Source organism: Podarcis tiliguerta (genome assembly GCF_965153285.1).
Source record: "Podarcis tiliguerta genome assembly, chromosome: 6".
NCBI lineage: Eukaryota > Metazoa > Chordata > Lepidosauria > Squamata > Lacertidae > Podarcis > Podarcis tiliguerta.
The window spans coordinates 22,527,409-22,553,847 of record NC_139539.1 but is presented as its reverse complement, the minus strand read 5'-3'; the positions used below and the strand labels follow the sequence as shown (position 1 = coordinate 22,553,847).

At 43.4% G+C, this 26,439-nt stretch overlaps 3 protein-coding genes across 6 annotated transcripts in view; 1 reads left to right on the top strand and 2 right to left on the bottom strand.

The window, feature by feature from the left end:
- STK4 (serine/threonine kinase 4) overlaps positions 1-13,576 on the bottom strand; it is a 64,215-nt gene extending 50,639 nt beyond the window's left edge. Inside the window, exons 1-6 of one of the 3 annotated variants that reach the window (XR_014512728.1) lie at positions 10,004-10,239; positions 5,120-5,200; positions 4,527-4,655; positions 3,347-3,461; positions 1,193-1,357; positions 388-555 (exon numbers count right to left, since the gene is read on the bottom strand). Coding sequence is in view for 2 of the 3 variants with exons in the window: in XM_083446980.1 (XP_083303106.1) it covers positions 388-555; positions 1,193-1,357; positions 3,347-3,461; positions 4,527-4,655; positions 5,120-5,200; positions 10,004-10,035 (690 nt within the window). In the remaining variant the exon portion in view is untranslated. Of the gene's footprint in view, positions 1-387; positions 556-1,192; positions 1,358-3,346; positions 3,462-4,526; positions 4,656-5,119; positions 5,201-10,003; positions 10,243-13,282 lie in introns of those variants that run through there. The other 2 variants (XM_083446981.1, XM_083446980.1) reach the window with 2 other exon arrangements.
- Positions 10,280-25,019, top strand: TOMM34 (translocase of outer mitochondrial membrane 34). 2 transcript variants are annotated; one of them, XM_083447098.1, is made up of 7 exons: positions 10,280-12,476; positions 16,150-16,249; positions 18,766-18,918; positions 19,216-19,379; positions 20,146-20,293; positions 22,206-22,332; positions 23,321-25,019. In XM_083447098.1, exons 1-7 carry the CDS (start codon positions 12,356-12,358, stop codon positions 23,411-23,413), a joined length of 906 nt encoding a protein of 301 aa, XP_083303224.1. In that variant the 5' UTR covers positions 10,280-12,355; the 3' UTR covers positions 23,414-25,019. The 2 variants fall into 2 exon arrangements, with proteins under 2 accessions (XP_083303224.1, XP_083303225.1); XM_083447099.1 differs by having other exon boundaries at positions 11,168-11,228.
- PABPC1L (poly(A) binding protein cytoplasmic 1 like) overlaps positions 23,472-26,439 on the bottom strand; it is a 31,119-nt gene continuing 28,151 nt past the window's right edge. The window contains exon 17 of the mRNA XM_083446901.1: positions 23,472-26,238. The gene's annotated coding sequence lies outside the window, so the exon portion shown is untranslated. The remainder of the gene's footprint in view (positions 26,239-26,439) is intronic.

Genomic DNA, 26,439 nt, shown 5'->3' with positions numbered 1-26,439 from the left:
TTGGAGTGTTTCCCTTCACCCATTGTGAAACTGATGTTAAGAGAACAGGCTAGTTTGGTGCTGCAAGGTCAAACGATTGATGCGTTGAGACAACCTTCTCTACACATTAAAATAATGTGTGACATGGTTACAGGGCCACATGGGCTAGGCCCTCCCCCACTGATGTTCACACCCTCCATGTAAGGCCCCTCACAAGACCTGTCGAACGCAAAAGCAGCAATGTGCAACCCTGCTGCCCCACTCCCTCAACACAGGACAGGGCACCCATAAGATCATGCAATGGCGTATTTAAGAATCTGGATTCTCACATGTCCATTGAATTAAAACAGGACTTGTGGGTAGACATGGTTGAGATTGCACAGTTAAGTCTGGTTACCCAACACTTACCCTCATCGGGTGAATATCGGCATATGGTGGTTTTCCTTCCGCCATTTCAATGGCAGTAATGCCCAAAGACCAGATGTCTGCTAGACAATTGTATCCGATTTCTTGAATCACTTCAGGTGCCATCCAAAAAGGAGTTCCTATCACAGTGTTCCTTTTTGCCATGGTGTCCTAACAAAAGAAAGGGAACCCAGTCATAAAATGAAGTGCAGCAATTAAAAAAAACCAAACTTAGCCTTTACTAATCTGATGCCCTTCAGACCTTTTGTATAACAACTCCCATCAGTCTGTGTTAGCTAAGGCTGAGGGGAGTTTGTAGTCCACAATATCTGGCGGGCATCAGATTGGAAACAACTGTCCGAGAGGTTATCCAGAGCACATGCTCTACGTATCTAAAATGTGTTAGAACAGTAACAATCAAATGAAATCTAATCCCCAACATAGTTAAGCCAACAGAGACAGATTATGTTTCATGAAATAGACGTTATTTCTACATTACAGAATGTAAGTTTCACCATGGCTACACCATATTAGCTGACGGCCCCCATGCAAGTCCCTCAGGATCACAGAGCAAAACATGCAGACTGAAGAAGGACCAGCATCTTGTGAGGGCTGAATAAGTCACAGCATCTGTGTAAACAATAGTAGCAGCAGCTTCAAAACAGACCATTCAAGTAGTAGCTCTGCCTACTCCTCCCAAGGCATATTGGGGGGGGGGGGGGCTGCCAGCTAATGTGCACCAGCTCCAGGAAACTAAATACTGAATGAAACACAAGCAGAAAAATGTATATAGACAATATTTACTCACTGTGAGTTGGCCTGCTACCCCAAAATCCGCAAGTTTAGCATGCCCTTCTGTATTGAGTAGTATATTGCCAGCTTTGATGTCACGGTGTATTTTCCTCATGAAATGGAGGTATTCCAGCCCTTTGAGTGTTGATTGTATTATTGTAGCGATTTCATCTTCCATCAACTGAAGGAAGAAATTAACTACATTAACCGATACCAGCAACTAACTGTTGCTAAGAGAGACTGCCAGTGTCCAGTATAAATATACAAATGTCCCATCCATCTTACTACTATTATTTATGCAGAATAATTGGGACTCAATATGAGAACTGGTATCTAAAACTTGTCCCTTTCCTTGTCAAACTGGCTCCCAGTTTCCCTGTACACTATGATGATTCCATCAAAACTCCATCACCCTAAATTATTGTTTGCTACACAAAATGGACAGTGAGAAAGTGAGAGTTGAGAGTCTGACAACATCTGGAGGGTCACAGATTCCTCTTTCCTGCTCTAAAGTACCGTATTTTTCGCTCTATAACACGCACCAGACCATAACACGCACGTAGTTTTTAGAGGAGGAAAACAAGAAAAAAATTATTCTAAACGAAACAGTGGATGTATGATTTTTGTGGTTTATGCTGTGGCCACAGACATGTGATCTGACAGTGAGTTTGGAGTAGCCCAATGCAAAAATCCTGAGGATCCATGTGGATCCATGCTTTGTAACCACATTTTAAGTGGGGAGGGAAGGAAAAGCACTCAAGGGACAAGGAGCACGCATGGGGTGTGTGGAGAAGGATGCTGCTAATAATGCTATTTAGCGAGCTGAGTGGGGAGGAGAGAGGGACAGAGAGCCTGCTTGCTTTAAAGGAACCAACCGGACAGGAGCCGCTTACACTCGTGTAAGCGGCTCCTCTCCTCTCCCGCTTTGCTCCTTTAAAGAAGCAGACTCTCTGTCCCTCTCTCCTCCCCACTCAGCGGCTCCTCTCCCGCTTTGCTGTTTCAAAACGAGCCACGGAGGAGGGAAGGAAGGGGAACCATGGATCCTCTGCTCACGACTACAGCAGATCCCCCCCCCCCCCCGGCCACCGTAGGCATTCCCTCCATAACACGCACAGACATTTCCCCTTACTTTCTAGGAGGGAAAAAGTGAGTGTTATGGTGCAAAAAATATGGTAACTAAGAACTGACATATCCTGCTGCCTCCTAATACAATCAAGAGCCACCATGCATACACACAGCCAAATAAAACTGCAAATGCAGTGCTTTCTTGAGAAGGTGTATACACCCTGGGGGCATGAAAGAGGCAGTAGAGAGGCTATGGACTCAGGCTGCTGTTACCATCTCAATAGAAACAATGAGAAGGAATACACTAAGTACTTTAACATCTTATGTCAGTCAAAGAAAACATCAAGCTAATTACCAAAAGGATTTAAACACAATGCTATTTACTTAATTTCCTTTCCTTTATCGAGAGCATTCCTGATGCACCTCATCCCGAAGCGATTTACAACACAGCAAGAACTATACACAAATGTGTATATAAAAACAGCTAAATCATTTGTGCACACACACACACCAACCATCACCATATATAAAATCAATTCAAATCCAACAGATACCAGCTGAGATAAAAAAACCTCTACTTAGAAAGCTTGCTAAAAGAGGAACATCCTGAATAGGCACCAAAAGTATAACAGAAAAAATGCCAAGTTCAACACTAGACATTAAAATGCCCTATAAAGGTAAAGGTACCCCTGCCCGTACGGGCCAGTCTTGACAGACTCTAGGGTTGTGCGCCCATCTCACTCAAAGAGGCCAAGGGCCAGCGTGTCCGAAGACACTTCCGTGTCACGTGGCCAGCGTGACATCGCTGCTCTGGCGAGCCAGAGCCGCACACAGAAACGCCGTTTACCTTCCCGCTAGTAAGCAGTCCCTATTTATCTACTTGCACCCAGGGGTGCTTTCGAACTGCTAGGTTGGCAGGCGCTGGGACCGAACAGCGGGAGCGCACCCCGCCGCGGGGATTCGAACCACCGACCTTTCAATCAGCAAGCCCTAGGTGCTGAGGCTTTAACCCACAGCACCACCCGCGTCCCATAAAATGCCCTATACTTGATGCTTTTGTCTGCAGAACATCACACATTTATGAAGATGCTGAAGGAACACCTACCGTTTTATTTCGCAGTCGAATAATATCAGACACAGATCCGGCACCGCAATATTCCATGACAATCCAGAGGTCCGTGTTCTTAAAATAGCTGCCATAGTATTTGACTACATGAGGACTAATAAAAATTAAGATGTGTCACTGAAGTACACATTTGGCATTTACAAAAATGAAAATCAGACTTAGTACAACATTGTGGGGTCCTATTAAAAGCACAAACTTGGAAGAAGGAAATCCCCTTCCATAGCTCTGCTATTTCATTCATCTGTCGGAAGTGTGCATAGTGCTATTTCACTGGATAGAGTGAAAGAGCTTGATTTATTTGGTCTGCAGTGGCTGCCCAATAGCTTAATGGGCAATACTCTGCTAAAAAGGAAATAAAACCATGCAAGAAGAGCTATATCCTTTGAAGCGGTACCCAACATTGCCAGAGCTAAGGATTATATGAGAGACGTTACCATAATAATGGTAACAGCCATTAGTTAGAGTAACAGCCGAACTCTGCAATGTTCTACTGTACCAGCATGAAATGTAAGGAAATCCCTATGGCATCAAGCCACTGGCCCATCTAGTCCAGCATCCTACTCTCACAGCAACTAACCAGATACGTATGAGAAGCTCACAAGCAGAAACTGAGTGAAATAGCAATCTTCCCACTTGTGATTCCCAGCAACTGGTTTTCAGAACCATATGTCTCTTACAGTGGAGTGACATTTTACTTAATATGCAGCACATTTTATCATTTATATTTATATTACTTTCTATATAGCACATACTACTTTATAGTCATATGGCACATTTCAAGAGCACGCTCCATATATTCTCAGTAATCCTTAAAAATGACCCTAGAGGCACTGACGTGAGGGTGGAACTTTTCAATAGCAAAGAATCAGTATGATAATAGTTTTCAGGGCCATTAGTTTTAAATTTAATGCAAGAGGCATCTGCTCTTGAGCTGTCATGTCTTAAAAATACAAGTATTTCAATAGAAACACTTTCCAAGTAAAGCTTTTGATAGATTTATTTAAACCACATTAAGGCTGCACTGCACTCCTCTTTTCTCACTCTACCATGTAAAATGTATTTCCTGCATGCTGCTTTTGCTGGAAGTTTGGGGGCACTCATGATGGATGGGAGGGGCTCTCACCACCGGTGAGTGAAAATACGGACCAGTTGCACTTACCTATCACATTGTTGCATTATGGATATCTCTTTAATGATCTCCTGCAAGTCAGATTCAACAGGAACTTGCTTAATTGCAACAACCTGGCCCGTTTCTTTATGGATAGCTTTGAAAACGCTGCCATAGGACCTGTAACAAGAAATACAAGCTTTGAACACTGTAAGAGGTGATACAGAAAGGAAAGACACTGAACCGTATGCTAAAGTGCCCCCCACACTCAAGCACTCAACACTGCATGGAGAACTTGCATAAAGATTAATATGGTACCAGCCTTGCTAAGTTGTTCAACAATCAAGGGTTGTGATGGGTACATAACCACTGGCAATCACTTGCAGGATTTACATGATGCAGGTGAATATACAATGTATAAAGCATTCTGGCAAGAGACAGGTGGGCTTTTTAATCCCAATTTAAAAATTAATAAACATTACACATAGTAACCGCTGAATAAGCCATCTACAGAACACTGCCACTTCTTGATTTGTATAAGCAGTACAATGAACAACAAGCTGTTTTGAAGCTTGTGGCACACATAAGAACCAGCACCTGTATGTCTCAGCACATTACTTGCACTTTTTGTTACCTGTACTTACCCTTCTCCGAGTTTTTCTAGCACATCGAATACTTCTTCGGGTTGTTTTGTCAGACTATCTTCATCTAACTTCCTTAGCTGCCTGTGGCAAAGGAAAGAAAATTTCAGTTATGCTATGCAAATATCAGAGGAGGCTTTCATACATATATTTTAAAACTCATTGTCAGATATAGGAGACAGTGTTCAATCAGCCTTATCAGTCATCATAATTCTTTAACAGAGCAAATAGCACTCTTCTACCCATACTGAGGGAAAGCCCCTATATCTTTTTCTTTTAAATTTTTAAAATTATTTTATTTTCAATGCAAAATCGTAACAAAAATTACAAACATTGAATCCAAAATAATACTATACAAACAAGAAAGAAAAACAGAACACACAAAAAAAGATGTAGATGTATGCTTTTTTGGAAAAGCCCCTATATCAAGAGTAGCCAATGCAATGCCCTCCAGATGTTATTGGACTCCGAATGCCATCAACCCAGCCAGCATAGCCAATGGACAGGATCAAGCTGGGAGTCCAACAACATCTGGAAGGCACTACATTGGTCTACATGGTACAAAAAAACAATGCAAAGTTTAAGAGCAAGGAGAGGAGAGGCATTCAAAGCTTTGAGCCAGGAAGGCTTTGGAAGTGATACCAGCCTTATAGCAACACTGAATCAGTGTTGTTGCAGTGGCTTTTTAAGGAACCTATAGAAGCACAAGGGGTAATGCACACACAATCCATTTTCTCTCATAATCGCCCATATTTTCTGTTGCACTGCACCTTTCAGAGAACAATGCATTTTTTAAATTTTTCTTTTTAAATTTTTAAAAAATGGGAACATGCTGAAATGTTCATTGTTCACTTTCAGAAGATGTTCTACGTTTATTAATAAAAGTTGTTGTTGTTGTTTAGTTGTTTAGTCGTTTAGTCATGTCCGACTCTTCGTGACCCCATGGACCAGAGCACGCCAGGCGCTCCGTTCTTCCACTGCCTCACGCAGTTTGGTCAGAAGTAAAATAAGTAAAAAATGGAGCTATATATTAGAATTGCTAAACACACATGGGGACCAACAATAGATACATTTTTTAACCAAACAGAAAGAAAATGTGATATATACTTTTCACATTTCTGAGGCGGCCTTTTACCAAAAGTGCAAAATTAGTAGTAGCGAGTCCTGAGAAGTCCACATGTTTCTGAAAACCCAAAACATATGGCTTTCTGTATTATGTTCTGAATACATAAATAGAAAAGCACATATGTGAAATACACAACGACTTTCTAAAATGAAGAAACATGACTAAGATTTCAACCCAGGAAATGGTGAAATACCAGAACTAGCTTCAGCGATAAGCATTAAGACCACAGAACCTGCTCTTGTTTGAAACAGATGTCAACAAATATGCCTAGGTCATGATTTCTAGTTAATACTGATGAAAAATGTATTACTATATTGTGTACTAATATTCCAGGCAAGTACTAATGCAAGTTTAGAAGCCAGTTTCATGTTAAGGCACAATCTTAGAAGTAGGGTTGGTTATTTACATGGTTAAAATGCTGGTGGAATACTGAGACATAAGTAAGAAGAGAGAGGGAAGTGACATACTAACTTCGAAATGCAACTATTTAAGCAAAAATCCATATTAGCAACTTTAATAGACAGACACCGTTTTTAAGTTTTTTAATACTGCACGCGAGTAAGCCACTTTCTCCCATTCATACGCACCACCTTCATGGAACAACCAACTTTGCTGTAAAAAACTGAACCCTACTTAAAGTGGTTGCACTTCCATTTAATCATTATAACCCGTTAGCAACATCTGAACTTGGAAACGCACATATAAAAATGAAGCCAGAAGCAGCAAGTTGATTAACTGTGCCAACGATACTCACTATTTCAGTTATGTTATTAGCAACCTATATTGGTACAAGAATAAATTTTCAGTGTGGATTTCTTTAATTTGGTCACCACAAAAAAGTTCTAGTTAAGAATAAAGGAAACCTACATATTACCATCAGCAGAAGCCCAACGTGTAGGAAGTGGAAATTAGAAAGGGGTAAAAGTGCTCTCTACACCACAAAACAAAGGAAACAGCCTCTCTTGCTCATCATGTAAATGGGCCATCCAAAAAAGAAAAAAGCAATTGCATGCCTGCATGAACCAGATACTTCTGTAAGCTGCTCTGTGGGGTTTTCTTAACCTGAGACAGTTCACTTACAGCCTGTGCTGAAACGACAAGACAAAAATCCCAAATTGGAACTGGCCTCTTAGCCAAAATGTTAGTATCTCCTTTATTATCATACTTGTGTCCAAAGGAGAAGCATAGAGCTGGCCCAGATGCAACCATAAACCATAGTTTATGAGAATGTGCCTTGTTTTCCCTGGAGTTGCATGGTCCCCTTTCTGGTGGAGCTACGAGGACAACTTCAGAGGCTTTCCCTCTTGTTTTAGATTAATCACAGCTTGCTGTTTTGTCTTGTGCCATCTTTTAGCTACATTCTGAGGACTGCTTCTCAAACTTCTGGCTAAACCAATGTGCAATACAGTGGTACCTCGGTTTACGAACTTAATCCATTCCATTCCTGAAGTCTGTTCTTAAACCGAGGCGCACTTTCCCTAATGAGACCTCCCGCCACCAGTGCCCTTCCACAGTTCGGCTTTCGTCTGTAGACCAAGATAAAGTTCGCAAACCGGAATAGTTCGTAAACAGGACTGTTCATAAACCGAGGTACCACTGTAATGATTAGTGGGAACAAGCAAACTTCAAACCACAGTTCAATAATATGGCTTGTTTTCACAAACCATAGTTAAAATTAGCCAAAGTTTAGGGTTCAGACATAACACTGAATGGCAGTTAAAAAATGGAAACAGGAGTTTCTAATCTCTTTGGGACTATGTTGGAGAGGGAAGAAGGCAACATTTGGGTGAGGGGGGAGAGAGACTCTTTTCCTAATGCTAAATGATTACAGCCCAACACATACAACCGAAAAGCAACCACAAAGCATGTTATCAGGCATTACTGTTTGAATAAGCATGAGCCTGGGGAGAGTGGGGGAAGTTTGATAAGGCCACTGACATTATCACATTGAATACACATGTGGACCCAGCCTAGGAGACATCACAATTAAATGAAGTAAAATGTACTTCTTTAACAACAATCCATTTCTACCAGCAACATAACTGTGAGAAAAGATAAAAGTGCACACGTTATGTTATAAATAACAGGAGTTTTACTTTTAAAAACTGACAGGCAACACGCATGCCTTTCTAGGCCTGTGGGGTGTGAGGAGTCATTTGTTCTCTGAATGATCTGGTCCAACTTCCTCAAATTCCTCAACCCAGAAAGACATTTAAAAACCAAATATTGTATTAAGACATCATTCCGGAATGTACTGCTTATGAACCCTGTGATGAAATTCACAGAACTCTGTTTAATCCAAAACAGCCTTAGGAAGTGAGAGAATATTTGTCTATCTTTCTTTAATTTTATTTCCACAGATCAACATGCTATTCTGCTTTCTGTGGTGACAGCTTTCTGCCAGCTGATAGAACATAAAAGATAGAGCTGTATTTTCAGTCAGTACTGCGACCAAAGCCTAACAACACTTTGGGAGCATTATGTTAACAGCTCAGCCATCTTTAACTAATAAATGACAGGTTATTCTTGAAGTATTAGTCTCTAACCATATTCATCCTTGTTTCAATTCTGCTCTATGGTCATGGTTAATCAAGAATCTTAAGAGTTTTGTCATCTAGAACTTCTCATTATGCACCAGACTTCCTTGTTCACTTCTGTTCGCCATGCTCATCAAATGAGCAATAAGCATTTGAAAAAAGAGGCCAGCACTTCCTATTTGGGGCTGTTGAACACACACTTCCTACGTGCAGTCAGATGTTTGCATGTTTGAGTTGGCTTACACCTCATTTTCATGTAGGTTGTATGTAACATGAAATAATTCAGTAAAAATAATGCAAAGCTCCGCTACTCAAGGATGGTCTTTAGGTTCGTGGAAGACTGCAGGCTCTGCATGCAGCACAAGGTCCCAGGATGAATCCCTGGCATCTCAGACAGCTGGGAACACCCTCCCACACACAAGAGCTTTGAAAGCTGCTACCAGAGTACAAAATACTTGGAAAAGACATATCAGCATCTAACTCAGGATGACATCTTCACATGTTTACCTGCCCAGATCTAAGGCTTGTCACACTGTTAATAATATCCACTGTTTTATGCTTGGGCTTTAAGAGAAAGAAACAGAGCACAATTACAGAAGAAAAGGGAAGCAGTCATCCATATAGCAGCATAAATAAATGAGATTATAAACATGGTTGCATTTTGAAGGTTGGGGTTAGAGGCGAGTCCTGGTCTTAAGTCAACAGCTGAAGACCTCAAACCAAAACATTCATTTCCAAACTCTTCATTTCTTCAGGGGCCACATTTCCAGTTGCTACAGCAGGCGAGCAATTGCAAAAGAAATGTAAAAGCATCCTTAAAAAAGGAAGCGGAGTGAGTCTCAACCACCTACATCACTATGGAATCCCAGTTTAAGCAGAGAACTTTACGACACAGGCAGTTCCCCAAAAAGGCTTTGGGCGGCTATTTATTTCATTGCTTTTTGCACAACTCCCGTTGCATTTAGCCAACTCCGGGTCATGCGCGCGAACTCCGACGGAAGATGCGAGGAGGGCAGTTTAAGACGAAGAAGGAGCGCGTTTCCCGGGAGGAAGCGGAGGAGGAAAAGGGTGGGTGGGAAAGGGCCTAAGAGGAAGAGAAGTGCACCGACCCGCCTCCGTAACCTACATGCACCCAGGTCGCCTCCTCCCACCCCCTCGGACAGCGCAAGAGCTCTTTCGCCACCCTGACTATCACCACGCATCTCTTCCCCTCTGGCTTCTCACCGGCGCGGGTGGCGCAGCTGCACAGTCTCCATGGCCGCCTGACCGGGGTGGGCGAGGGTGGGCGCGCGCGCGCTTTCCCCCTCCTCACGGCCGCTCCATCTCCGCCGCCTTCCTTCTGCTCTGCCTGCTCGCGCTGAGTCCCCTCGGCCCCGCCTCCCCAGCGCCAAAGGCACTTCCGCCTCGCAGCTGCCGCCGCCGCCGCCTCCTCCTCTCAGAACCCCGCCCTCCCCGCAGGCAAGCACCAGCCGGAAACCAGCAGGGGGCGGGGCAGGGAGAAAGGGGGCCGCGCGACACCAGGCCACGTGGTTTCGCAGGTCTTGGCAGCAGTTGCCCCCAGGGGTTTCTTTAAAAAAAACAAAACACGGTGGGCGTGGCTATGTCGCTCCTCGCTGCGCTGCTGTTCCCCGACCCCCCCCCCCACCATCCCGCGCTTCCTCAGAAGCCGCAAAAGAATCACTATGCGTTTCTCTTTATGCCTCTGAAGGAAGGGTTAGGCCACAATAAATAAAACGTTGAGGTGCTTTCTGAGGTTAAATCTAGCTAAGGAGTAAGCAAGCCCCGTTGAACAAAGCGGGGCTTCTGTAAATAAGCTGATGCTGCAAAATGGCTGCCCAAAATGAGAGAAAATTAGCAGCGTTTCAGGCCCAACATCATCATGTTGTAATTTCTTTCCTTACCTGCCACTAGCCTTGAGGTGTGGGGGAGGTCAAAAGCCAATTTAAATATACAACCATTGAAAACAGTTAAAACATTACATTCAGGGGGAAAGGGCGTGTTGTCCCGTACCTCAGGTGCTAAAGGGTACATCTTCAGCACCTGCCTAAAATAGTCCTGTAATGCTGTAAAGGCAGGATACAATGCTTTGCACCCTTACCTGGGGGTAAGGCTGTTCGAGCTCCACTCACTCAATTTATATATATATATATTTCAAAAGTTTACAAAGTAATACTTATTTTCCAGATACACATTAATTTCACATTTGACTTCGCCTCCATGATTTCCCCTGTAATTTCTAAATGTGCTTCATATTAAAGATATTCTATACTTTTATCTTTTCCACACTGCGATCCACAGCAATCCAATCTGTGCTCACTTTTGAGTAGATGCTTGTATACTTTTTTTTAAAGGACTGTGTCTTAATACACTTATCCTATCTTCACCTGGGTGCAGGTCATATTTATGATCATTACACTTGCTCCTTGCATTTACTCAAAGGAGCCACCAGGTCAGTATCTGGTTCCATTGTATTTTTGCAACAATATAGGTTGAACTAGAGAAATGGGGACAGGCACAGCATCGCCCATATGTCAGGCAAAAAACATTCCTCTTCTCCCAGGCTATTTGAGCAACCTATGGCCTTTTAAACTGGTGTTTGTGTTTGTGCTTTTGTTTTTGTTTGTTACTGTTACACATTTTTGTGTTTTTATATTTTAAACTGTCCAGTGATCCTCAGATGAAGGGCAGTAAAGAAATGCAATAAAATGAACTTAAGGGCTGGAGGAATTTGCAGTCTCCCAGGTCCTGCTCTCAAATCACTACACAGTAGGACTTAACTTTAAGATTGTACAGTACGACTGCCATCCTAAAGCCACTTTCTAGGAAGGCCCGTTGACTTTGGGATTGATTCCTCAGTAAACATGCGAAGGACTGGGGCTGCCTTTACTCAGCGAACAAGATTGATCGCGGCATAAAATTCTATTAACTAGCAGCCATCATCTCGTGTGAAAATAAAAAGCCCCCCTGCGTTAAATAGAATTCGCTCACAAACGCGGACGGGACTGCAAGGCTTTGCCTCGTACGAATCTCCTGCCCAAGCACTTTTAGGGACTTGCTCCCAACTAGTGAACGTGCGCAACTGGGCTTGTTGGATCAAGCCCTTTGCCGCTTCCAGACTGAAAAGTCATTTGACCGATCTTCATCTTGGAAGGTTGGGCGGGGGACGCAGGGAACGAAAGCAGACCAGTCCTATGCCATTACCGGGGGAAGAAAGGCGCTTGCAGCCGGAGCCTCCGAGGCGCGCTTACTCTGAAGTAAGTCCCACTGAGTTCGACGCAGCTTCCTCCCACGCAAACTTAGAAGCAATTCGCAGCGAACTCAGTCGGGGCTTCCTCCCGAGAAAGCGAACATGTGCTAAAGGGGGCTGCGTCCCGCCCCCTCGCCTAAGTTTCGCGCACGGAGAGGCTTCTCGCCCTGCCCAGGCGCCCCTGGAGGGAAAAGGAGGAGCCTCTGGCGGACGGCGCCCGCCCCCTTGCTTAATCGAGCGCAGAGGGAGGAGGAGGAGGAAGCTGCAGCCCCGGCTGCTTTCCTTTACGAGAGCCGGCGCCGGCTTCCTCGCACCCCGCGGCCGGCTTCATGGCTCCTGCGTCGCGGATCGCTGACCTGCGGCAGGCGGGCAACGAGCAGTTCCGCAACGGGCAATACAGCCAGGCGGCCGCCCTCTACGGCCGGGCGCTGGAGTTACTGGAAGCAGCAGGTACTGGCGGCGGGCGGCGAAAGCCCTGGCAAGGCCTCAGTTTCCAGGGAAGGCAGTCAGAGAGGGCTGGGGATCCTGGGCTGGGGATCTACAGGGCTATAGTGCCCTCCTGCCTTGCCCCATAAAGGGGTGCCCCCCCCCCCGGTTTGTCTTTAGGCAAGTTGTGTGTCTTCCCACCCAACCACCCTCGCCAGGATTCAAAGCCATATTTCATCGGCGAATGTTTAACTTGCAAAAAAATGTTCCTCCCCCCCCCCCATGCACTGATGACAACAACCCTGTGCTTTTCTCCTGCTCATGTGTGAATCACTTCCTGATTTGCAGAGTCATTAAGGGCCTTTATGGGGCTTGCCCTTAAAACATCCCTGCGAAATAGGACTGCACCCATTTTACAGTGGGTTAAATGGAGGCCCGGAGGAAGCCGCCACTAGGAGAGATGGGACCTAAATGGCTCTGTATGGTTGTGTGTGAGAGATAAGTCTTAGGTTTATTTCTCAGTGTCTAAAGCTAAAGGGATTTTACTAGGGCTGGATAAAACCCTGAGAGATTTTACTCAATTGTAGTATCTAGTTCTAGATGGTGGGGTGGCCTGACTAATAGGTAACTTTGTATATTCCAACCCAGGTGAAGTCTTGTATATACAGAAATTAATAGTAATGGTGGTTTGGATTTTTCCCATAAAACCATCCCGTGCTGAGGAACATTTTGTGTTGTGTCGCCAGGTCCCAGATTGATAACCCTGAAGCGTTTGATGCAAAAGTAAGGATACCACTATGTACGTTTGGAGAATAGTTTTCAAACCATACCTGATGGCAGAATATAAAAACTCCATCCCATTAGCTGGCTTTGGGAGCTCTGGGCTTCTTTTTCTTAAACCAGCTCTTTAGGTAGAGTAGCGGTGCTTTATGGTCCTCTGGATTAATATGGAACAGCATTCTTTGTCACGCTACATATTCCTGGAATTGGCAGCCCATGGAGTACAAGGCACCCAACGTTGTAGGTTGCAGCGGGCAGATGAGTGGAAGATGTTTAAGTCTTCATAATTGCCCGGTCTTTTTGTTACTGGTAGCCTCTGAAGCTCCTCCACAGCCTTAGACTTATTAGGTCAGCAGGCTGTCTGCTGCAGTAATTGTGTCACAATGAGTAAGTTTGGTTACTAACATAAAAACAGAGCCAGCAGTTGGACAGCTCGTGGGATACACTTTCTGTTTCCTTTCTCTCTCTAGGCTCTCTCTCTCCTAGCCTCTGAGCTATAGACTTTACTTTCTGTTTCCTTTCTTTCCCTTGCATTCCTAATGGAGTTAAGGTGAGGGACAGAAGTTGATTTAACTGAGCTCTGGCTTTGGCCTTGTCTGCCCCCCCCCCCCCCCCCGCATACGGTATATAGTTTTTAACAGTCTCTGTCAGGGCTTTCTTGAACATGAGAAAGGAAGGACTTCTAGACGGAGGGCAAAAGCATCCTGAAATGGGGACACCCTGAAGAGCCGTACCCTTGCTGAAGAAATGAAAGGAAGTGGGGCTCTCTGGATTGTTGGGGGTCACAGAGAATGAAATAGGAATGGTGTTTTGTTTTTTAATCTCACTATACTTTCTATAGTCTTTTCTCCATTAGTGTGGACATCACATGGCCTCTGAGAGCTGTATCTGACAGGCTTTTATCCCCTACGGAGGTACCAATAATAGTTAGACATACATGTGATGTCTATCAAGAATACAAAGCACATGTGTGCTTTTTTATTTTTTTGGCAGCTTTCCACTTCAAAAAATCTATATGATATATATATATATATAGGCAGCAATTGGATCCCTACTCTCTTGTATTTCAAAGTAACTTTAAAGCTGCATATGCATCTATCCTTATTCTAGTTATAGACAGCATACATTGTGTTATTCCACTTCCATACCCAATTACAAAGAAATCTGCATTGGAAATGCCTACAGGAACACCCAGAAAGAGGTTTGTGGGCCTAGGTTTGACACTAGTAAGCAGTGTAAGATTATAGGGAGCTAACCTTGGTTAGAATGGCTATCTGTCCTACTTTTAGTGCTTCAGCTCCAGCTCTCAGGAGTCAGATTCCAGTTGAAATCAGATGGGTGCCTAGCATGATGGTGTTTAGACATCATCTGCTGAAGACATTCCTGTTTAATAGGTTTTCCCTGGGGTTTTCTCAGCCATTTATGAAAGATCAATTTTATATCTGATAAACAGTTTAATTGTGTTCAGAGTTTTTAGGATGGTGTTGTTGTTTTACAGTTTGTTGAATTGATTGATTGTTAGAACTTGTGTTTCTGTGTTCTGGTCTCATTATGTAAGCCACTGTGAAGTGGTTTATAAACTTGTATAATGATAGCAATACTTTTAAAAAGTACAGTCCTCTGTATGGTGTCCTCTGTTTAAAGGGCTATGCAATCTTAGTCCAGTTTAAAGAATCCTATGAATATTAGCACGTGCTTTAGTTGTACTGTTCATAACACCTAAACTTTTTTAATTAGACATTATTTTCATTTATGTCTCCTTGTTCTTAAAAGTGTGTATATACTGATAATATATTTACTGTTTTTGAAGTGTTTTATGGCTACCTAATGACTGTTTTATACCATTTTGTGTAAACCAATTTGATATGCTGCTTAACAAATAAGTAAAAATCTTGCTAAATAATGATTGGAGAGCAGGAGCCTTGAAGTTGTCCATCAGCATCTAGACAGCAGACTGAACAAGACACACAGGTTGCCTGTCAGTTTTTCAACAATAAGTTAGATGTATTATATTTGGATTTAAATTACAGTAATTATTTTTCTAAATTTGCACCGGTAGCTGTGAATTAAGCTTATGCCACCTCCTACCCTCTCTTTTGGCAATGCAACTCCTTTCTTTGGCAGTGCCATTGGTTCATCTAGCTTAGTATTCTTTGTGCTGACTGGCTCCAGGGTTTTAGACAAGAGCCTTCCCAGCCCTACCTTGAGATGCCAGGACCTTCTGGAGCCGAAGCATGTGTGTCACTGAGTTACGCTCATCCCCAAGTTCAAACCCACCAAGAGCATTGGGTAAATTTGCATCGGTCACACATTGTCAGCCAAACATGCCTCATAGGTCTCCTGTGAGGATAAAATATGCGATTGGAGTGTGAGACTATATGCATAGGGAATGGGAGACCATATATACTGCTTTGAGCTCTTTGAAGGTGAGCTTAGAAATGTAGTAAACGAGGATAGGGAGGGGACAGTGCAAAGACCATGTTCAAACAAGGGACACGGCAGACAATCAGGAATTCTTGTGATCAATATTCTATTTATGGTGCAATAAAAAATGGTAAGAGTGCTGGTTAATGATGGTTTGGTGATGTTACTAAGAAGCCGCCCCATTCATTAACATTTTTTTCCAGTTGTGACCTCTGCCCTCACCTCCATCATAGTTACTGGTCTTGAAGCTTTACACAAGGTAACAAGAAGCATCTTGCAGAGGAGGGGGTCCTCCAGATGTTGTACTACATCTTCCATCACCTGTGACCATTGGCTAAGTTGATACAAGTTGTATTCCAATACGTTCTGGAGGACCACATGTTCCCCATCTCTGTTGCAGAAGATGAGGCATCTCCAAATCCCACTATACCCTGCTTAGCACCAGAGGTACTTATGCTTAGAAATCTGACTTAATGTTCCTTTTTATATCTAGGGGATGCAAATGCAGAAGAGAGGAGTGTTCTTTTGTCCAATCGTGCTGCCTGCTATTTGAAAGATGGAAACTGTAGTCTCTGCATTAAGGATTGTTCTGAGTAAGTAGTTTCTGTCCTGAGGACAAGAGAATGGAAGTCTAGTTTACATATTCCTATACATTGCTTCCTCTTACCGCTAGATGCCTTTCAGACCCTGGTTACAGAAAGGGCCAACTCAACCTATTCAGAACCCACTCTCTACAGGTAGGGAATATTAGACGGGGTTGGAGCACAACACACTTTGCCCACAGAGTTGCTGGGGAGAAGAGGGGGATTTGTTCTGTTGTCCCTGCTGGCTGGAAGTAGGATTATCTTCCAGTGTTCATTCCTAAACTTCCCAAAATATAGGTGGAGGACAGAAGACTGTTAATGTGACTCTTTCAAACCAGCAGCAGTAACCAGGCATTTCAAATCATTTTATTTTAAGCGGGTTAAATAGTTTTACTCATTTCAATTTAGTTGTGTTCCCCATGTTGTAGGTTTTGAATTTCAAATTTATTTTTGGATAAATAAATTGTTAAGATAAATGAATCAAATAAACAAATGCCCTCCCCCTACTGCTTTCAGCAAAAAGTTGCTGCTGGGGGGGGGGGTCACATTCTGCAATCTTTGGATGCAGTAACTGGCCTATAATTCATTTCTTGTGGTATTTATCTTGCTGTGTTTTCATTTTCTTTCATCTGCTCCTTGCAAACCATTGTCAAGCAAGTAGCAGCATATGGATACTTTTCAATATATATTTTAAAACAGTGTAGTAGCATCACATGCACATTTAACTTGCACAAATTCAATGACACACAGCTGTGACCGCTAGAAAGGAAATGGTGGCAAGGGCATTGCCTCAAGCAATGACAGTAGCCTTCCAGGGATGGCTGCAAGTGGAGGGGGAAGGGATGAAGGATGAAGGCAGACTGACAGAGGCTCGGGCAGAAGAAAAAGGCTGGAATGGAGCTGCAGCTTCTGCCTACATGTCTCTGTCTGCCTTCCTTCCACCTTCATCTCTCCACCTTCCCCTCTGGTAAGCACAGCCGAGGGAACCGGGTTGCTGCTACCACCATCTCAATGCTCCTCTGCAGCTGCAGATGTGAGGGAAGGCAGTGGAGACACAGAAAGACTACATGCACCCTCTCAGTGCTGCCACCACATGTGCAAGATTGAGGCAAGACCACAGAGACATGGGGTAGACCTCTGCATGGGGCTCCCCCACCCCCAAGCTTGCCAGACAGCAGCCACGAAATTTTGGTGGGACAGAATTTTGCACTTACTGTACAAGCTACTTCTGGAATGGAACCCCCATGTGTGATGCTGCTGCTATAGACAGCTAGACATAGATAAAGAAGGGGGGAGTCTGTCCAAGATAACATTAATCTTGTTGGGTATTCTCTGTGTGTGAGAATCATTTGTTCCAGAAACAGAGAAGAAGCAGAAGGCTAAGATTGTTTTGTCTATGCAAGGAAGTTTTCTGTGGGAACTGTTCTTTGGTTCTATGTAACTTGTTGTGAGTCTCTTGCTTGCGCCTTGTGGTGAGAGAAGCTGAGAGTTAGTCTTGGACTCTAAGCATGCCTTGACCTCGGCAGTGGTGAAATGTCTGTATATACAGTGGTGCCCCGCAAGACGAATGCCTCGCAAGACGGAAAACCCGCTAGACAAAAGGGTTTTCCGTTTTGGAGGTGCTTCGCAGGACGAATTTCTCTATGGGCTTGCTTCGCAAGACGAAAATGTCTTGCGATTCCTGGGGGTTTTTTCCCCGCTCCCCACCCCCTTTTTCTAAGGCACTAAGCTGCTAATAGCCTTTTAGCAGCTAATCCGCTAATCCCTTAAGCCTTTAATAGCCGCTAATAGCTGCTAATAGCGCTAATCCGCTAATGGGCTTGCTTCACAAGACGAAAAAACCGCTAGACGAAGAGACTCACGGAACGGATTCTTTTCATCTTGCGAGGCACCACTGTATTTGCTACCAATATGCATTTATGCCTGTCAAGTAAACTTCTACACTTCGCTGAATCTTTATGGCGTCCCCAAGTGTTTATTGCCTGTGTGTACCTTCAACCCTGAAGACATTTGTAAGGAAGGAGCTGCGTTGAGATGTAACTCTGCTGAGTATTGATACTGGTGCGCGCGCACACACACACACACAGAGTGAAAGTGATAGCCAGACCCAATTGTTCTAAACCATCCATCAAAGGTTGATGGATTGATTGAACAATTCTTGCATATGGAAATTTTCATTGTGAAATGGTGTGGCTTGCTCAAAGAACTTTTATATGATGGAGAACCTGTGGCCTACAAATGTTGCTTCACTACAACTCCCATTGGCCAGGTTTCCTGGGACAGATTAGAGCTGAATTCCAGCAACAGCCAGTGAGCCAAGAGTTTCCCATCCCTGCTTCTATAGTACTGTACATTTTATCTGCAGAGTCCAAGAGACACCCAAACTCGCCAGATACTTCAAATTTTGATAAATATTTGCTGTGCATGTGAACCCTCTTCCGCCAACTGAGTTTGAACATTGTAAATTCTGCTGTTTAACTTTTGTTTATCCAGTAATCTTTTGCTGCCTTTCCTGCTGGTTTTAGGGCCCTGGATCTGGTCCCTTTTGGAATCAAGCCCCTGTTGAGGCGCGCAGCAGCCTATGAAGCTCTTGAGAGATATCATTTAGCCTACGTGGACTACAAAACTGTGTTACAGGTTGATATCACTGTACAAGCTGCACATGATGGAGTCAATCGGTAATCCCCTGTTCTGTGTTCAAAATGAATGTACAAAAAAATTTCTAATGTGTATTTTAGATCATTCTTGCTCCTTTCAAATTAGGTTCTGTGTTGTTCCAGAACAGTTTGATATTGTTTAAGATGCAGCCCACCTTTGTTAAAATAAGCATAGATCCTTGTCTATATTCCAGGCAACCAGATCTAGGAATGGAACTTCTGTGCTTTAGAGGTGTATAAATCCTAATAGGAAGCTATCTGTTTATGGGAAGGTGACTGTGTCAAACAATGGCTAAACTAATAACTGTCCTCTTCCAGAATGACCAAAGCCTTACTGGAAAAAGATGGTCTTCAGTGGCGGCAGAAGCTCCCACCCATCCCATCTGTTCCAGTTTCTGCTCAGAGACGGTGGGAGCCCCCACCTGGAAGCCAAGAAGCTACTACAAGAAGCAATGAAAACACTACTGCAGGAACAAAGCAAGGTGAGTAGTTCTTTTGCTTTAGGGATGAGAATGAGGGACAGAGCCTCAACTAACTCATCTAAATTCGAACTGACATTATCTTTCTGATAACTCTAGGCAGTTTAGAGAAACCACCTGGAATCTGAGGTGGGAATAGGGGCTTAGGGACACTTTAACAACTTCATCTGCAGAACTTGGGACCACCAAACTGAACACAGCCCATCAGTCAAGCATTGTGGCTTGCCATGTGCTTCATACCCACCCAGCCACCCTTTCTAGTTCTCTTGCCTCAGCAATAAAACTTATCAGATGCTCTCCATAACTTCGCTGCTGTGCTACATTTAGCTTGCTGCATCACAAGCAGCCCAGACCTGATCAAAATACAGTTTCATTTGTGTATATATCTCAATTTCCATGTATTCGAGAAGAATATGCTTCTATTATATGTTTCCTGTTCCCATTGTCAGCTCCGTAGAGCTGGTACTGCAGCACAGTCTTTTTCTCCAGCACTTTTTTTTCGCGGACCCACTGAGATTTGCTGGAACTACTACCTAACACAAAAGGCTAGCTGTTTGTGTTGGCATTGAGTAGCTATTAAATTTGTGTCCTTGATGAGCCGTCTTCAAAAGGAGCTTTTAACAAGTATATCCTAACATAATAATTTGACTTCCAGTTGTTATAGTTCCACCCTCTGAAACATCAAGGACTGAATTTTTATTTGTGGTATGGCCCTCTGTCATAGCTGCTTTCAGGGTTACATTGTGGTTTTTCTTGAAATGAATTTCAGTGCCTACTGCTGCCACAATGGATCGAGCAAATGTGTTGAAACTGGAAGGAAATGAGCTTGTAAAGAAGGGAAACTATAAAAAAGCTGTTGAGAAGTACACAGAAAGCTTAAAACTCCATAAGCTGGAAGGTGCAACGTACACTAACAGGTAAAGCTAATGTAACCATCTGACAGGTCCAGGTATACACCCTCAAATTACGCTGTAGCACATTGTATCAGAAACTATTTTGACTGCCAATCCTAAAACTGTAATGTGGGTGGAAGATAATGGCTGCATTTGCCCATAAAATGCCAAAAATGCACAATTTAAAGTTGGCTTCATATTCTGGCTTGTTTTGGAGCCGTTAACAATAGTTTCTGGGTTGCAAGAAACAGGGAGCTATAGCTTGGTGCTGAATCCTGACTTCTGCTGCGTTTCATGCAAAGGGAAGGGGAAAAAGTGGCAGAAAAGGGACTGCCTGCAGGTGCTCATCACTCTCATATATCTTAGGTTATTAAGCCAGGATTTTGGTTTACGGTTGTATGGAAATATGGTCAATAGGGATGCTTTGGGGTTGTGACATTTTTACTCAAGTGTAACATACACTTGCATGCCCTGCTTCCCTCCTATACTCCCATACTGCCCTATACCCGTAGATCTCAGGGCAGTTCACAACATAACCTGCTTTGAAGGGGCCAGTCAGAGTCTCCGAGAACAGAAACAGGAAGAGCTCCCCCTTACTACTAATTCTGGAATTATCAGTCTCTCTGTGCTCCTAAAGAGGCCGATACCTGATTCATGCAGCTCATGGAGGCTAGGTTTCAATAAGCCAACAGTAGGTTGGGAGTCATACTTGTAGGGGCCATGAGAGAGTTTGCAAAGGGGCCATTGGGGGAGACAATAGATACAGTGGTGCCTCGCAAGACGAAAAGAATCCGTTCCGCGAGTCTCTTCGTCTAGCGGTTTTTTCGTCTTGCGAAGCAACTCTATTAGCGGATTAGCGCTATTAGCGGTTTAGCGGCTATTAAAGGCTTAAGGGATTAGCTGCTAAAAGGCTATTAGCAGCTTAGTGCCTTAGAAAAAGGGGGTGGGGAGCGGAAAAAAATTGCAAGAATCGCAAGACATTTTCGTCTTGCGAAGCAAGCCCATATAGAAATTCGTCCTGCGAAGCGCATTGAAAAACAGAAAACCCTTTCGTCTAGCGGGTTTTCTGTCTTCCGAGGCATTCGTCTTGCGGGGCACCACTGTAGATGGAAAGGTATTGGACACTCCAGGACCCAGTGTTTGCTAACAGCCTGGATGCACAAGTACAGGTCCTCCTCATGAAGCCTAGTTCTTTTGGCTGATATGTTCCTGTGGGCTCTGTTTTCATTAAAGGAGTTAAGGGTACCTGGGTAGAGTCCTTTCCTCCCAAATGGTTTAGTTATGTTCTGTAATGATAGTATATGCAAATTATGCTCTGTATATACTGCTACATATTGTTTTACTATGTGCAGCATTCAGCTTCCTGAAAATACCAGCTTCCACATCTTTTTAGCTCCAGCCTCTTTAAAGGTCTACTTGAAAGGGTTTTTTTTTTGGGGGGGGGACCTGTTGACAGAAGCTAAAAATGTGGATATGCAAGATGATGATCCTAATTGATCAAGGTGCAAATGGCTGCAGTCACATTGGTTTATTACAGATGAGCAGAAAGCAGCTGCATTTAGAAGCAGGAGAAGATGATGATGATGTTGATGCTGATGATGTTGGCAGTCTAGCTCATTCAGGAAAACTGCAGTCATGACAGTTTTTGGGTGGAGTGTGAAAAGCTAGCTTTTTAGAAGTGCATTGTTACAACTTAATCATGGTTGAGTTGATGATGTTGGACTTGACCATTGTATTGGCAATATTCATTCATTCTACTTATCAGTTGCCAAGAGCAATCATTCTATGAGAGAAGCCAATGGGTCTCAAAATAAAAATTGAGCATTTGAACACCTACCCCCAGCACCCTTTATTAGGTGTATGAGATCATTCCAAATGCAGGATTTCCATAGCAGTTGTTTCCAAAGACTGTTATATTTCCTTGCATACATTGTAGGGCTCTTTGCTACCTGAATATGAAGCAGTACAAGGAAGCAATTCAGGATTGCTCAGAAGCACTTAAGATGGACCCAAAGAATGTCAAAGCATTTTACAGACGAGCACAAGCATATAAAGAGCTCAAGGTAAGGAACTTCCTATAATTTTGGGTCACTGAGTTACAGTATGGAAAGTGCTTATTTTCAAGCAGATATGTAGCTTTTTCTCCAGTTCCACCCCATTTGCTCCAGAGCAGGACTAGGGAACCTTTCTGGCTCCAGTGGCTAGACCTTCATCAATCACACCATGTCATTGTGACATCACATGATAGGTGGGTAGCTCCACCTACCTCTCAAAATCCCTTGCATCTGGTTTCCAAGTGCTTTACAAGCCAGCTGGATGTTGGCTGCTTGGGAACCCACATTGGTTTAAAGCCCTTTGCAAACTTTCCTTTAAGCAAATGGGTGGCGGGACAGGCTCCTTCCTCCCATTTGCTTAGAGAAGCAGCACAGAGCTGCTTCAGATACTGTTTTGCAAATTCGTCTCTTGATGAACAGGGATTAAATCCTGCTGCCTTGGCTTTGTGATCCTCTTCACTGCCAAGAACAGGGTTTGCAGCCAGTGCAGGATTAAACTTTTCCCATCAGCTGACGTCACCCATGAAAATGGCCTTGTGAGCTAAAGTGGACCCCCAGGTGGGCCAAATTTGCTGGCAGGTTAGAAGTTTCTGTCTTCCCATTCCAGAGGATTGTAAAAGAGTTGACATCTGGAAGGTGGCTGCTTTGGGGCAACAGCTGAAGGCAGGCTCCTCATGATATTGGGATCATCAAGGGGGGGGTGGAATTGAGAGCATCCCAAAAAGTAATCAAAAGCATTTGTTTACTAAAGTCAACACTTAATTCAGGGAGTTGTTGGTGCCTATATGCTGCAAAGGATACCAGGTAATGTTATAAACCATTAGATAGAGGATGGGGCTGTAGAAGTGGCAGTGCTCCTGAATGCACTAAATTCCAAAGATTTTTATTAAATGTAGAGGTGCCACTTTTTGCTTTCTCCAAGTTTTCCTGAGCTGGTTTTTCAGGAGCACCTTTATTTGTCTCCTGCCAAATATCTGCATGTTTTCTTTACTTCCAGGACTACAGATCTAGTAAAGCGGATATCAACAGCCTCTTGAAAATTGAACCAAAGAACAGTGCTGCTCAGAAACTACTGCAAGAATTAAAATAACTCTTAAAATAAGAGAGGCTAAAGGCAACACCATACTCTTCTGAAGATACGTTTCCTGTTTCGTTTTGTTTTTTAAAAAAATGATCACAGGGACCAGCCTGAATGCAGAGCCAGATGCAAAATTCACCTTTCAGACCTGTTTGGCATCTTTCTGGTTCCTTGCTTTATCAGAGTTATTTGTTCTTCCTATAAAGGCTTCCAAAAGTTCAGTGTGACCTTCTGAGAGTCGCAACTTCCTAATAGAATTTCCAGAGTGGTAGGTGTACTGCAAGCCCCTTATTCTAGCAAAATTTACTTTAACTCACTGAGAAAGAGATTATAGCAGACAGGGCGGCACTTAACTGATATTTTTTGGTAGGTAGGTGTGTTTTGCAGAGCGAAGAACTGCAAGCCTCTGGTTGTAGCTGCTTATCCATGTAGGTAGCAGCACAATTGCAAGCTAAAGGCTTGGACTGACAAAGTGGCTGATGGATGTATGTTTTTCAAAAGTAGTCTCTGCTTTGCCTTAACTTTTGTGCACTAGGCTCCAGTTGAGCGTTCTGGTCTTCGAAATGTTCTTTAGAAATCTAATGCTGCTTTTATCCTTTACCAAAGAGTCTGGTACGTTGTGCTGCTCTTATGCTGTGTGTACCTTTTGCAGACTTGCGTTCTTTGTTAGATTAGGCTGTTTCGTTTATGCTTAGCTTGATTGCCTGTTATGTTTATTACACGTCTATTACTTTATGATGACACTCCCGCCTCTGATATATGTTTGAAAGTAGTTATAGGCTAAACTTTCAGCTGGGGGTGAGGGCAGTAAGCCCAGAAAGTAGACCGGCATAGCCAATTTTCCTGCTTCATATAGAAAGAACATGCCCTCAAGATTAGAGCGATCTGCATGTACAAAAACTTTTTGCCTACCTTCCTGCTCCTAGACCTCCTTATGAATAGCGGCTGATAAAATTAATGTTGCTTCTAGCACTCCAGACTACAGGTAAGGTACCCATCTGGTAGAATGTTTCTTACTACGAAGAATCCCCCTGTGCCCCCCTGTTATCCCTGACCAGGGCAGACGGGAGTTGAGAGTGCAACATTTGAGTGCCACCACTTTCCCAGCTCTGTAGCAGATAATGAAATGGCAGGTGCTTTCTCCATCACCTGCTTTTTTTTAAAATAGAAGGGCATTTATTGCAAGAGGCTTCACCTGCATTCTGATAGTGTCCAGGCAGCGCTTTACTTGCTCTTCTGCTCTTTGTGAAAACTAGGCTCAAAATTCCATAGCCAAGAAATGTCTGTAGCCTCTTTTGAGCCTGCCCTCCAGAGCAAGCTTTGCAGTTAGTTCCTCAGCCTTGTATTAGTGAGAAGATCCAAGACAATCCCCATTTTCTTTTGCCCTAGAGCTCATGCCTTTTTTAAGTTGGAGGGGGCAGAGTTTTGCATATAGTCTCTTTAACACAGCCATGCACAGAGCAGTCTGGGAACCATTACTGTTAATGTTGCACTGTTCAGCAGAGTCTAGTAACAGCCGCCTCTGGCATCCATCTGGAAATATTGAGGGAAGAAAACTAAAAAAAAAAGCCTATGCTTCTGGTGTTTTGAACTTTTAAATAAATGTTTGGTTGCGCAACTTGTAGTTGTCAAAGGGAAATTAATCGTGTCCACTTTGCAGCACAGGGCCAACTGCAAGTGCCTGCTTGTGACCCCCTCTCTGGGCTCCTGGGACAATTTAACTACATCCAAGTTATAAAGGAGAACAGTCATATATTAATGTGCTACCAGGATATGAAGTTTATAAGGCATGTGTTGAACAAGTCAAAGTTTCTTTCCCAGCTCAAAGGTAACAGTACATATAAATATTTCAATTTCTACAGAATGCACACGTGGCTGTTGAAAAAAGGATATGCGCATGACACAGTGCAGAAGAAAAGTGATTTTAAGGAGAGCAGGAATTCATTTCTCGCATCTCTATAAGAGTTATTTAAAAATGCAATTCAAAAACCCCTCCTACATGTGTCAAGTATGAGAACCAGTTGGTTTTCTTTAAAACAAACGAGCTCACAATGGTTTGTCCCAGTAATTTTGGCAGCCCATGGATCTATGCAACTGAGCAGAGTAGTTGTTAGTGTCGCGTTAGACAGTGAACACTGACAGAAGACTTGGTGATAAAGGAAGTGACGCTTCATTTCCTTTATCATGTCAACAGCAGCACGAACAAATAAAATAGTGCCACAGGCCCCAGTGGTGGTTGAAGCTTAAGGCTACTTAAAAATGACCAGCTTCGATAAATTAACACAATGTGGGAACCAATTTCTTCCACATCATTCTCACAACATATCCTTCCCATACAAGCAGTTACTAGAAAAGCACCTGTGAAAATACTCTTTAAAGTGTGAATACAATGTTAGTGGGAAAAGAAGCTGCAACGACTCTTAAGTGCACAAAAGAAAGTGATTCAAAAAAGGCTAGATTTTTGCACGAATATTTATATACATATACCCCCTCCCCAAGTACCAGTAAATAGTTGGACAGAATATATATTAACCACCTGTGCCTTGGGACTGCAAACACATATGTTAAATGGAGAAACTCTAAATTAGAATGCACAGAGAAGTTTCATGCAGCCATCCTGACTGTAATGGGAAGAGGAGCTCAATTTGCCCATTGATAATCCACTAGTTGTGCCTACAGTAGTTCAGGACCACGGCTGGGCACTGAGTCTGAGTGAGATCCAGACCACATGCAGCAAATTTATGGTAACAATGAAGCTGCTGCACAAGCAGTGTAGACATGACGGTTGCAGCAACAGGCCAAGTCGAAGCAGTCATTTGATCAGTACCCATCGGATCCTAAAAAGGAGTGAAGCAGAAAGTGTCAGCTTCACACATGCAGCTGCAACACTTTCCTACTTGTCCCTCACCTTGCCAAGCAGATGACCTTGTATGAATAGGTCCTTCTGTGTTAGCAGTTCTCAACATGGAACCATGTCTTTGCATCAGGTCCCCAATGAAATGCTTGGGCCTGCTCTTCTTCCCTCCCTCTTACATATT

What these genes read in the sequence shown, in the direction of transcription:
- TOMM34 (XM_083447098.1), top strand. Translation starts at nt 12,356, where the DNA reads ATGGCTCCTGCGTCGCGGATCGCTGACCTGCGGCAGGCGGGCAACGAG. An exon ending in TACTGCAGGAACAAAGCAAG is followed by an intron (nt 19,380 to 20,145) that starts GTGAGTAGTTCT and finishes AATGAATTTCAG; the next exon opens with TGCCTACTGCTGCCACAATG. An exon ending in AAGCATATAAAGAGCTCAAG is followed by an intron (nt 22,333 to 23,320) that starts GTAAGGAACTTC and finishes CTTTACTTCCAG; the next exon opens with GACTACAGATCTAGTAAAGC.